General features: G+C 55.3%; 1 protein-coding gene across 4 annotated transcripts in view; it reads right to left on the bottom strand.

Annotated features, from left to right (window-relative positions):
- Window positions 1-301: 301 nt before the first annotated feature.
- TOX2 (TOX high mobility group box family member 2) overlaps window positions 302-11,330 on the bottom strand; it is a 108,561-nt gene continuing 97,532 nt past the window's right edge. For all 4 annotated transcript variants that reach the window (XM_028524195.2, XM_036009859.1, XM_036009858.1 and 1 more), the window contains 6 exons: window positions 6,826-7,065; window positions 5,098-5,325; window positions 4,539-4,619; window positions 3,549-3,944; window positions 2,723-2,850; window positions 302-1,260 (listed from right to left, as the gene is read on the bottom strand). In XM_028524195.2, coding sequence (XP_028379996.1) covers window positions 1,224-1,260; window positions 2,723-2,850; window positions 3,549-3,944; window positions 4,539-4,619; window positions 5,098-5,325; window positions 6,826-7,065 — 1,110 coding nt within the window. In that variant the 3' untranslated portion in view covers window positions 302-1,223. The remainder of the gene's footprint in view (window positions 1,261-2,722; window positions 2,851-3,548; window positions 3,945-4,538; window positions 4,620-5,097; window positions 5,326-6,825; window positions 7,066-11,330) is intronic.

The raw sequence follows: 11,330 nt of genomic DNA, 5'->3' as shown, positions 1-11,330 counted from the left end.
TTTTTCAAAGTGTCACTCCCTGTGTGGCCAGCGCCCATGTCGAGCCCTTTCCAACTGCCACAAGAACCCTAAGTGTCTGCGCCCTTGTCTTCCTCCTTCACAGAGGGCAGCTCCGAGGCCAGAGAGGCCCCCCTCACTGGCAGACCCCCGGGGGCGGCCCCGTGGCAGGCGACACTGGACCCGATGTCCCACGAGTGCCATCAGGGGCGCTCCCCTGGCAAAGGTGCTGCCCCCCCAGGTGCCACTCTCCGGGAGGCCTGGCCGCCCCGGCTCACGAAGCACAGGAAGAGGCAGACGGCGCGTGTCCGACTTTTCAGAAGTTTTATTATAAAGACGTGTGAGAGAAGCACTGGGCACTGAGCCAGACGCTGGCCGGGCCGGGAAACAGCTGCAGACAACACCAAGAACCCAAACCCAAACCAAACCCCACACCACGCACGCTTCCCGACACACCGCACGCCTGTCCTCCGGTCCTCTCCGCGGACAGATGGAAGCCGTCACTGGCCGTGTGAGACAGACGGGCAGGGGGTGGGGAGAAAGAGCCCCCCAAGTGCGGCTGAGAGCGTCCAGGTCCCCGGCCGTGCGGACGATGGGGCGGCCGGGCAGCCGCCAGCTCTGCGCGAGTCTCCCTTCAGATCAAACTTAAAAAACGTGTGCTAAGGGTCATATAAAATGCTTTTTTTTTTTTTACCTTAAAGGAAACTACTTCTTTCCCCCACAAAATAATCTTACAGATGTCTTCAGCACAGTTCTAAAACACGGAGTCAACTACTTACACGGAGCCAACAGTTCAAGATGTCATAATCTCTTGTTCACACCGGACAACCACGTTTGCACAACTGTGGCTGGGCTGGTCCCCGCCCGTGCATCTGGGGGGTGGGTTTCCGTTGCTAAGCAACCCCTCCAGGAGGAGCAGCCCACGTGAGCCTGGGCCGGGGCCAGAGGTCCAGGCTCAGGGTTCGGTGTGCAGGACGAGGAGCAGGGTCCACAGGAACCCCGGAGCAAGCAGGTCAGGGGGCGGCAGTCTCCTGCAGGTTCTTTGGGCTGGCGGTGGGCGTGGGGCTGCCTCTGCGGAGTCTGGCGAGAGGTCGAGGGAGAGACTCAGCCGTGGGGCGTCAGCGTGTCACTGCTCTCTCTTCGTGGGCGCCCTGCTTCCTGCCAAGGCTTCTTCTTTTCTGCTCTGGGCCCCTCCAGCAGCCTCAGGGAGGAGAGGGGAGGCGGGATTAGGTGAGGTAGAGAGATTTATCCCTGGGGAGCAGGCTGCGGGAGAGAGGAGGGGCTGTCAGAGCTGATGTGGCCCCACCGCCGCTGGCGTCACGGGCCCTCAGGGGTCTGGATGACACAGGGCCCCAGGAGCAGCGGGGTAGCTGCTCACTGGCCCTTCGCCCCCACCCCGGACGCGGCTGCCCCTGAGGATGAATGAGGGGCTGTGCCGGCCCCTCCCTGTCTCCCCCACTGGCACAACCAAACACCCCTCCGGGAGTCCCGGCAGGGGGCCGCCATGTCCTCAGTGCGGCCAGCAGGTGGCAGCAGTGTGTCCACCCTTCTAACCACTCTCTCTCAGGGCACTATTTTCTTCCTTTTTCAGTTTTTACAGGTGAATATTTATTTATTTAGTATAATACGTTTTTAAAAATTCTGTTTTATTTTATTTTTTCCATCACCATTTACTCCCCCCATATCATCCTCCACCTCCACCTCCCCCCTTCCCCCTCCCCGGTAATTTTTTTTTTTTTTAGTCAGTGTTTGTTTTGTAAATCTCAAACAGAATTAAGGGGGGCGGGCGCTTTCTTTTATGTTTTTAACATAGGGCGCTCGTTTGTGAAAACACAGATGACCCTCGAAGGCCTTATACTAAGCGAGATGAGTCAGACAGGGAAACACAGGTACGGTACATGATCTCACTTCTCCCTGGAATCTAGACATACCCCCTCCCCCTCCCCCACCCCCGTCCCCACCGGCACAAAAAGCCCCAGCTCAGAACTACAGAGAACAGGCTGGGGGCCGCCCGAGGCAGGGGCTGGCGCGGGCACAACGGGGGAGGGGGTGAAAAGGCACAGACTCCCAGCGGCCAAAAGGCACCATGGGTCCTCGGGTGTGACATCCCGCACGGCCACTGGTGGACAACACCGTACTGCGTGTTTGAAAGTCGCTGAGAGAGTAACTCCTAACAGTTCCCACTAAGGACAAAACCCGGCAGCTATGTGCAGAGGCGGTGTCCACTGGACCTATTACGGCGATCGCTTCAATCCATGTGCACATACCGAGTCATCACGCCGTACCCGTGAGACTAACGTGCTCTGTGTCGTGATGTCTCAAAACCTAACGCACAGAAGAGGGCGCTGTTGCGGCCTGAGCTCCCTGTGGGGGAAGCCCGGACCTGCCGTGACGGTCCATCGGAGACCCCGCCCCCGTACCCTGACTTCGGGGAAGGGCCCCAGTGGGATCCTCTGTATCTGCTGGGGCGTGGGGGGGACAGGCCCCGCCGAGCTGAGTCTGCCCTCTCCCCGGCACGTCAGCAGGGGGGCGCGGGCCTGTCTGCGCGCTCGCTGTCACCGGTTGTCTCCGCAGGGAGAGGAGCGGGGAGCCGCCAGCTGGGGCTGGAGCAGCCGGCCCGGCAGCGAATGTGGTCCCGTGTCCACCTAATTCTCCCTCCCAGCTCTTTCCCACGCCCTCACCCCACGACTAGTCCACCCCCAACGTGGCTGGGGTGACGACTGACCTACAGGTGCTGATGCCACACTCCCCGCTGGGGTAACTGCTGTCCCAGTCTCCGCTGTTCGTGGGGTTGGATGGGCCGGGAGAGCGGGGTCCGGAGCCGCTGGGGAACTCGGAGATGTGAGGGAAGTCCTGCCGAGGGGAAGGGGGAGGCGGGTGAGCAGAGGAGACAGAAGGGGGCGCCTGTGTCAGGCAGTGAGCGGGGACGGGGACTGGGTGCGCCCGAGGTGTTCACGAGGCTCCTCTTCGGGCTCACACACGATCTCCGCTCGGTCTGCAATGCTTCCTCCTTCCCCCCATTTGAAAAAGTCTGCGCTGTCCTAGCAGCAGCAGGGGGTGAAAGAGTTTGCTCTCAGTGCCTTTCCTTTTTGGAGACTCGGTTTCCCAATCTGTACAATGGAGTTAGTGGGCTGAGGGACCTCATGCAAGTCCGGGAAGAGTGTCTGTGGGAGCGTTAGTGGGGCCAGGCCTCGAGGGCTCTGGGGACAGCCGGGGGCGGGCTGACCGAGCAGAGGCCGCAGTGGCCACAGTGGCCTCAGCCCCGCAGGCTGGACAGCAGCAGACAGAGGATGAGAGATAGAGGGCCTGGAACATGCTAAGAATCTGAACAATCTGTCTGGCAACTTGTCTACTCTTTGCTGCAGCCAGGACGTCTCAGACCAGGTGTTCCGGACCCAGTTCATTGACGCGGTAGCTGAAGCTCAGAGAGGTCAGGCACCTGGGCTGAGGCCACACAGCTGGCGAGTGGCAGGAAGCGAATTTAAAACCCCAAGCGGCCTCCCTCTCCACAAGGGGTCCCAGAAGGGCCGTGCCTCCTCAGCCCTGCTCACCTGTGGCCCCGGAGGTGAAGGGCTCATAGCCAGCTGCACCTGGAGTGCCATGGGGGTGGGCAGGACAGGAGGCTGGGGGGCGGGGGACATGCTGACAGGCGGGCTGAGGAGGGCGCCCTGGGCGTGGGGGGGCAGCGGCAGCTGCTGGTGCAACGGGGGGCTGAGCGGGAAGGAGGGTGGTGGCGGCGGGGACGCGCTGAGGCCTGGCAGCAGTGACTTGGAGCCCAGCGTCCGGGCGAGGCTGGCAGGGGTGGCCCCGCTGCGGAAGGCCTGCAGGTCGGAGGGTGTCAGGAGGGAGGCCAGGCCTGGCATGGCGTACACGGGCTGTCTGGGCGGCAGCATTTTGGCTGGCGGGTTGGCCTGAGTGCTCTTGGTCTCGCCCTGGTCCGGGGAGCTCTGGAAGGAGACAGACACTGGTCACCCCGGAGAAGATGGCGAGGCCGGAAACTGGGCTGTGAGACTGGGCGGTTCTGCAGACCACCAACAGGGCCCAGGCCTTCTGTGCATGCTCCTCCCCAGCCGCTGTGCCTTTGCACGGGTGGCACCCGTGACGTGCAGCGCCCTCTCTGCCTGGCCCTTTACGGTCTAACGCAGACGCCATGTCCTCTGTAACAGCCCAGACAGCACCCTGCCCCACCAGGGCCACCTGGCCACGGCCACCCTGAGCCTCCTCGCTGCTGGTGTTGGCCAATGAGGCAGGTGGTGCGGTCAGGACCACAGGCCAGATTTGCAGAGTGGCCAGACTAGGTTTGACTCCTCGTACAGCCGCCTGACATGCTGGATAATTTGAGGTAAGATGCTTAACCTCTCTGAGGCTTGGGTTCTCGTTAGAAGAATGAAATGAAACAAGATACATGTAAAGAGGCCGGTGTGAGGCCGGCACGCAGTAGGTGCACTGGAGAAATGACCACAGTATTGTCCTTTCCCATGAGCCTCAGTGCCTGCTCTGCCCCTCGGTGGTCCCACTGTGCCTAGGAGTCCAGCGGTTACCTTGGAGACCAGGCTGGCCCGGTAGGCTGCCAGAGCCTTCAGGTATTCCTTTTTCGCCGCTTCGGTCTTCCTCTTGTAGGCCTGAAAGATCCAAAACATGAGCAGCGTGGGGAGGGGTTACGTGGTCAGCTGGAGGTCACACCACTGCGAGCTGGCTTTCGCCTGTGAGCTATTTCTACTCCATCTTTCCCTGGGAGGCCCCCGAGACTGGGCCGCGGGCACAGGGTCAGTGGGACAGGAAAGCTCCGGTCTGGAACCCAGACTTTGGGAGTTGGGTGGGGGACAAGACGGACTGAGATGTTCTCATTTAACAAACAAAGGAAGAAGCAGAGGCCCAGAATGGTTCAGTCACTGGGGAACGCAGCTGGAGAACAGCAGATCACGAGGGACCTGACTTCCCATCTTACAGATGGGCGAACTGAGCCCAGCCAGGACTCTGCGGGAGCCTCCAGTGGTAGAGGCTGGGCCTGGTTCTCGACCTTCCAAGTCTGTTGCTGGCTCTGGGACCCCAAAGCCTGGGGTGGGGTGGGGGGTAGCCCAGAAAGGGATGGAGACTCACCTGCTTCTGCTCCTCTCCCAAGCTGTCCCACATGGAGGCCACGATTTTGGACACGTCCCCGAAGGTGGCGCTGGGGTTCTGTCCCTTGATGGCGGCCTGGGTGTCTCTGAAGAAGAGCGCGTAGGCTGACACCGGCTTCTGCGGCTCATTGGGGTCCTTCTTCTTCTTCTTCTTTGGGTTCTTGGCCTTTTTTCCTGGGTCAGCTGAGGGTCTCTTCTCCCCTGACATCTGCCCAGGTGACAGGAGTCAGAAAACCTGAGACGCCAGAGACCCCTGCCAAGGTGGACCCACCCCAGCCTCGGGCAGAGCTGAGCTCTCTCCTCAGCAGGCTCCCCCCCACCCCCCCGCACCCCCCACCCTGGGTCAGGCCCTGCTCACACACGGACACTGGCCAAGCCAGGAACACGGACAGCTGTGGCCACACAGTTGGGCTAACTGTTCCCTAGGCAGGGGAGGCAAAGGACAGGCAGACCAGACAGACAGGCAGACACACACCCCCCCACACACACCCCTCCTAGGTGGGAGTCCTGGTTTTTTTCCTTTAACTCATTAATGACACTCAGCATGATGGTAGAGCCGATTCAAAGAAATAGGTAGAGAAACTGGTTGATGCCCCACGGGGTAATACAACTATCACTTTTAGGGCTTAATTTTATCTCTTCTATTGGACACAAGTCATTCGTATCTCTACAGGGAAACATTAATTCACCTTGTGATCAGGCAAAAGTCGTTTACATCTCCGTCACCTTTCCCCCAAGTTAACCCTTACGGAGTATAAAAATCTCCTGATTGATAATGAAGAATGAATCAGAATAAAGTCACGTAACTGCTCCGTGCCTCAGTTTCCCCATCTGCCAGTGGGAGACGATAATGGCACCTTCCCCAGAGAGTTGTGGTGAGGATTACATGCATTAATACTCATTATGTGCTTAGAACACTGGCCCATGGGAACTGTTGGAGAAGTGTTTTCTAAATGAAAAATTAAATTAAAAGCCACCCCTGCCTGGTCTGTGGTGGAGACCAAGTTACCATGGTGATGGGGCTGGACCAGGACCAGGGGCGCCCACCCCAGTCAGGGTCTCTGCTAGATGGCGCAGGTGCCATGGCCACTGCCCAGGCCTCTGCGGGGCCACCCCGTGGAAGAGGTGGGAGGCCCTCATAAAGAGGAAAGAGGGCCAGGAGCTGTGGGCTCAAGACGTGATTCTGCCACCAGCTCATGGGGAGATTCCCAATAAGCATGTCCATCCCTGGCCCTCCTGGGCCTCTGTTTTCCGCCCCAGTTAAGGAGGATGCTCTCCGACAGAAAGGGAGATTTGGTCAGTGTCGGGAAAGGGCCAGAGCCTGGACAGCTCACCCTGATGTGTGCTTAAAGAAGCTGGACCACCCCCGCCTCCAGCAGAGGGGTCATTTTTAGAGCCCCAACTGAGGTCCGTGCTACCCAGGGGCGCCCTCTGCTGGACCACGCATCGTTGTCAGAATATTTTCTCCTAAAAGGCCATGGTGGCCTTGAGACGTGACCCTGAGGTTGCCTATGCCATCCATGTCACTGGAATGACCCCCTGGCCATTCGGGAATAAGACTTCACTCTTTTCCAGAATTTTCTCCTTCCTTGTTTTCCAGCAAAGGGTACGGTCATACCCTGTGAGTCTTCTCTAGAGGTAGGCGATGCCTGTCTACCCCGCTGACGGGAGGGCATCCTAAGACTTGCATCTGGGCTCTCACACCTACCTTGAAATGTGCTTCTGACTCCTCCTCCTGAGTAGAGCTGGAGGGAGAAGGGGTGGCCGACTTGCTCCCTGGGGGCGACGGGGAGCCGTGGGCGAGGCCGCTCCGGAGGCCCATCTGAGAGATGAGCGGGGACTGGCTGAGGGCGCTCATGTGGCTGGCCAGCATCGCGGGGCGGCCCAGCAGGGGCCCTGGGCGGCCCGAGTCGTAGGCAGCGACCTCCGAGTGGACCATCTCCTGGATCTGAGAGAGGAGAGGGCAGGGCATGTTCAGTTAGAGAGGACCCATCCGGTGCCCCATCACATGCGCATTGCGGGGCCCCGGGGAGGGCATGTCGGTGAGAAGCGGAAGGTGACGGCTCCCTCGTTCTGACCTGCGGTTTCCCCCTGGATCCCTGACAGGTGAGTGCCCCCACCACTCCCAGCCCTGCAGGGTTCAGGGCGCCTGTGGGGAGACCTGGCACCTTGGGAGTTTGCCATTCTGTTGCCATTCGACATGGACAGACATGTTCAGGATTTCAGGCCTGGCTGGAGAGCTCAGGCCAGCTGAGAATGGATCCTTCTACAATACTGAGCCTTCCCTCCTGGAACTCGGCATGTCTCTGCTTTTCTTCACTAGGCCACGTGAGGGCAAAGAGCACAGGTGCTGGAAGCCAACTGTGTTTTGAGTCCTGGTTCAGCCACTTACAAGCTGGGTGACTCCGGCCAAGTGACTTAACCTCTCTGTGCCTTGGTTCTTCATCTGAAATATGCGGGTAAGAGTTAAACCTACCTTCTAGGACTGTTCAAGATTAAATGTGCCTAGCACATAGTAAGTCCAATGTCGTATAAGGGTTTGTTAAATGCAGAGGGTAAATAAATCCTTCAGTAAAGTTTTGCATTTCTCTTCCTGTAGCTCAGTAGTTTCCTTATTAACTATTTGCTAGGATATTTTCTAACTGGTTATTTTTGGAGTATAAGAAAGCTACCGATTTTTACATACAGGCATTTCTCATACTAAGTACACATTTAGAATAGCGCATACTTTTTCTTTAAATGTTATATATAGATACACTGTTCAGTAAGGCATACCGCTTTGCATATTCTTTCAATTATTTTTATTTTCTCTGCATCTGTGGTTATTTTCTCTTTCTAATTTCTCATGTCAAGTACCTGTGTTTTTCACTCACTTTTTCTTCATTAGGCAAGCTCATGGGTTTTCTATTTTATGATGTGGGATATTTTTTTCTCCTCAAAAGAATCAAATCTGAATATTTTTTTAAAGATTTATTTATTTACTTCTCAGAGAGAGAGGGGAAGGGGGGGAGAAACATCAGTGTGTGACAGATACATTGATTGGTTGTCTCTCACACGCTCCCCAATGGGCACCTGGCCAGCAACCCAGGCAAATGCCTGGACTGGGACTCAAACTGGCAACCTTCTGGTTCACAGGCCAGCACTCAGTCCACTTTGCCACACCAGCCAGGGCTAATCTGAAATTTCTCGTTCACCCTACTCCTTCTCTGTTTTCTATTTCTTTAATATCATTTTAATCTCTATTGATTTCTTTCTCTGATTTTTAAAGATTTATTACTGTTGCTCCCCTGTGAATTTTGAGTTGTAGTTCTAATTCAGTTCTCTACACAGGGTTCCTCATCTTTCAGGTCTTAACTTGAATGCCACGGCCTCAGAGACACCGTCCCTGACCACTTTGTCTAAAGATCCTGACCCCCGACCACTGCTTTCTGTCATCGTAGCTGGTTCCCATCATTCTTTCAAGCTGCAATTATTTTGTCTGTTTATCGTCTCTCTTCCCCTCCATGAGTAGAAGGCTCATTCACTATTGTATTACAAGTGTCTTAGGTAGTGCCCGGGACACAGAAGGTCAGCATTTTCAAAACATTTGTTAAAGGATGGAAAAAGGAAGGGAGGAGAGGATGCCACTCCTGGTAGGAGAAACTCCCCAGCTGCCTCTTTTCCTGAAAATATGGGGGGATGCGAAGTGTTTACGGCAACAGAACGGGGCGGAGTCGGGGGGGACCGCAGCCGGTGTGGCATTGTTGGCTCTTCCACGTCCTCCTTTGACCCAGACTTGGGACAGAACACCGCGTTTGCCCTGCGGGACCGACAGCCCCGGAGGAGTTCATGGGCCGGTGGGACTCAGTCTTGTGTGCATCTGTTTTTTTTCTCGTGTTTCCTTTACCTCGTAGCAAAGACAGCACACACACACACCCCAACAGAAAGTACACAATAAAACGATAGAAGAATAAATAAGGATAAGTAAGGAAAATAGTTGTCAAAGTATATATAACAATATTGTTTAAAAATTAGGAAAACGCATCCATTCACATTTATTTTAAAGACAGTGTTTGTTCATAGACATTGTGGCTTATTTTTTTTTTGCTTCCTGGATGCCCCGCACCTCCCCTTTGCTGACCAAGTTTCATCCAGGGATTTTTATGCCATCGTACTACAGCTCTGAGTCCTTAAGCAAAAAAAAAAAAAAAAAAAAAATTAAGCTTTTAATTTTTCTCCCATCGGTGGTTTATGTCCCACCGATTATTTTTTTCATTAAATAACTTATTTCAATCATTTTGACAGTCGCAGCACGTTTCATACCGCGACAACAACAGTGCTCAGACACTAAGTCCAGGTTTGCTGTTTTCACTGCTTGCACCACTGGTTCGAATGCCAGGCCCTTCCCACACTTGCCTGCTTCCCCTGGGGCAGGCGCGCGATGGCACTGAGCACCCCTCGCACTCTGCCGGTGGCCCCAAATGTCTCCTGGAGGCTCGCGGAGTTCCCTCATGGAAGCCCCTGCCTCAGCCCCCGAGGGTCCGGACACTTCCCCCTCATCTCCCAGCTCGATCGGATCCCACAGGAAAACCATGAAGCCATGGACCAGCGCTTTACAATCCCTTCCACAGCCTCAGAACAGCTGTTTCTAAGAGGTAACCGCCCTGTCTTATAGAGGATGCTAAAAATAGTAATAATAACACTCACTGTTAGATTTAGTGAGGCTCACTATGCGCTAGGCACTTCCTGAACAAATCTTTGGCATAACTCTATCACCGCCCCCATTTTACAATAAAGACGCTAAAACTCAGAGAGGGTAAGTGACTTTCCCAAGGTCACACAGCTAGGAAGTGAACAAATCAGAGTCCTGGCTCTGTCCCAAGACTGATATCTTTTCACTGCACCCACATGGATCTTACGGACTCTGATAACGGGCGAAAGGTCATGAACCTGCTCTCACGGGGCAGCTGTGAGGGTCCAAGGGCAAGATAACTTGATATAGAGCCTGGCACATAGTAGATTTCCTTTCCTTCACTCCCTCATGAACTTGCTGAAGGTATGAGCTTGAACCGAATCTCAAATAGACTCGAGAAGAGGTCATAAACAATGGAAGTTTCTGGAATATGGGAGAAGACGAAAACCAGGAGGAAAGCCCCAATGGCAATAAAAATGACAGGGGTGCTTCATAAACATTGGTTACATTTATTAATTCAGTCATTACTGGCAAACTTCTATAAAGGTCCATATATAAAATACAGTATTTTAGGCATTGGGGTCCAGATGGTCTCTGTCATAACTACTCAACTCTGCTGTTGTAACACAAAATTCAGCCATAGGCAATATGTAAATGAACTGGTGGGGCTGTGTGCCAATAAAACTTTATTTACAAAAACAAGCAGAGGGCCAGATTTGGCCCATGGCCATGGATTGCCATCTCTTGTGTCAGTCGAATGCTGTTCCATGAAAGAAAGACTGGTAGAAGCGCTACCCTGTATCGGGCAGCTACCAACTGCCGGGCACTGATTTCTGACCACTTTCCTTCTCACCCGGGCACGGGAGGAAGGTGGGTTTGGTATCAACATTTTACAGAGGAGGAAGCTGCGGTTCAGAAAGGGAAGTAGCACGCCCTGGGTCTTTAGAGCTGGGATTCAAATCGAGGTCCGCCCTCAGGCACTCTTATCACCAGGTGCGCTGTCCCTGGCCACGCCCCACCCCGGCCACCAGCTGGGATCTGGCTGGGACTCACACTGCAGCCTCCCTTTAAAATCAGAAAGGCCCGGGCTGGGGACAGAGGTAGGGCAGTTGGCTGCTGTCCTCCCAATCTGAGCATTGTCTGCTGTCTTGAGCCTCCCCATCATGTCCTTGACGGGGCCTCCACCTTGCACTGTCCTCACCAGAACCACCCCAGGTCGTTTTACTTCTCTAGTCCTCCCGGGTCCCCCAGATGGCTCCTGTTACTCATTCACTCACTCATTCATTCCAAAAACCTTCCCCGAGGGCTGTTATGCCTGAGATCCTGGGCTAGATGGAGGAGACCAAGGTCAGACCGGAAGTGCCAGATCTGAGTGCGCAGTCTGATGGAAGAGGCGGAGGTGCGCCCTCGTAGTTTGAACCAGTGCAGTAGCACAGGGGATCAGAGGGACCTGGGCCAGGCAGAAGGGGGCCCTCCCGAGGCCCGGAGATCCAGAAAGCCTTTCCCCGGGAGAACATTCTGTGCCGACTCTTGAAAGAGAA

This window comes from Phyllostomus discolor, chromosome 9 (assembly GCF_004126475.2).
Source record: "Phyllostomus discolor isolate MPI-MPIP mPhyDis1 chromosome 9, mPhyDis1.pri.v3, whole genome shotgun sequence".
NCBI lineage: Eukaryota > Metazoa > Chordata > Mammalia > Chiroptera > Phyllostomidae > Phyllostomus > Phyllostomus discolor.
This window is presented reverse-complemented; position numbering and strand designations above follow the sequence as displayed.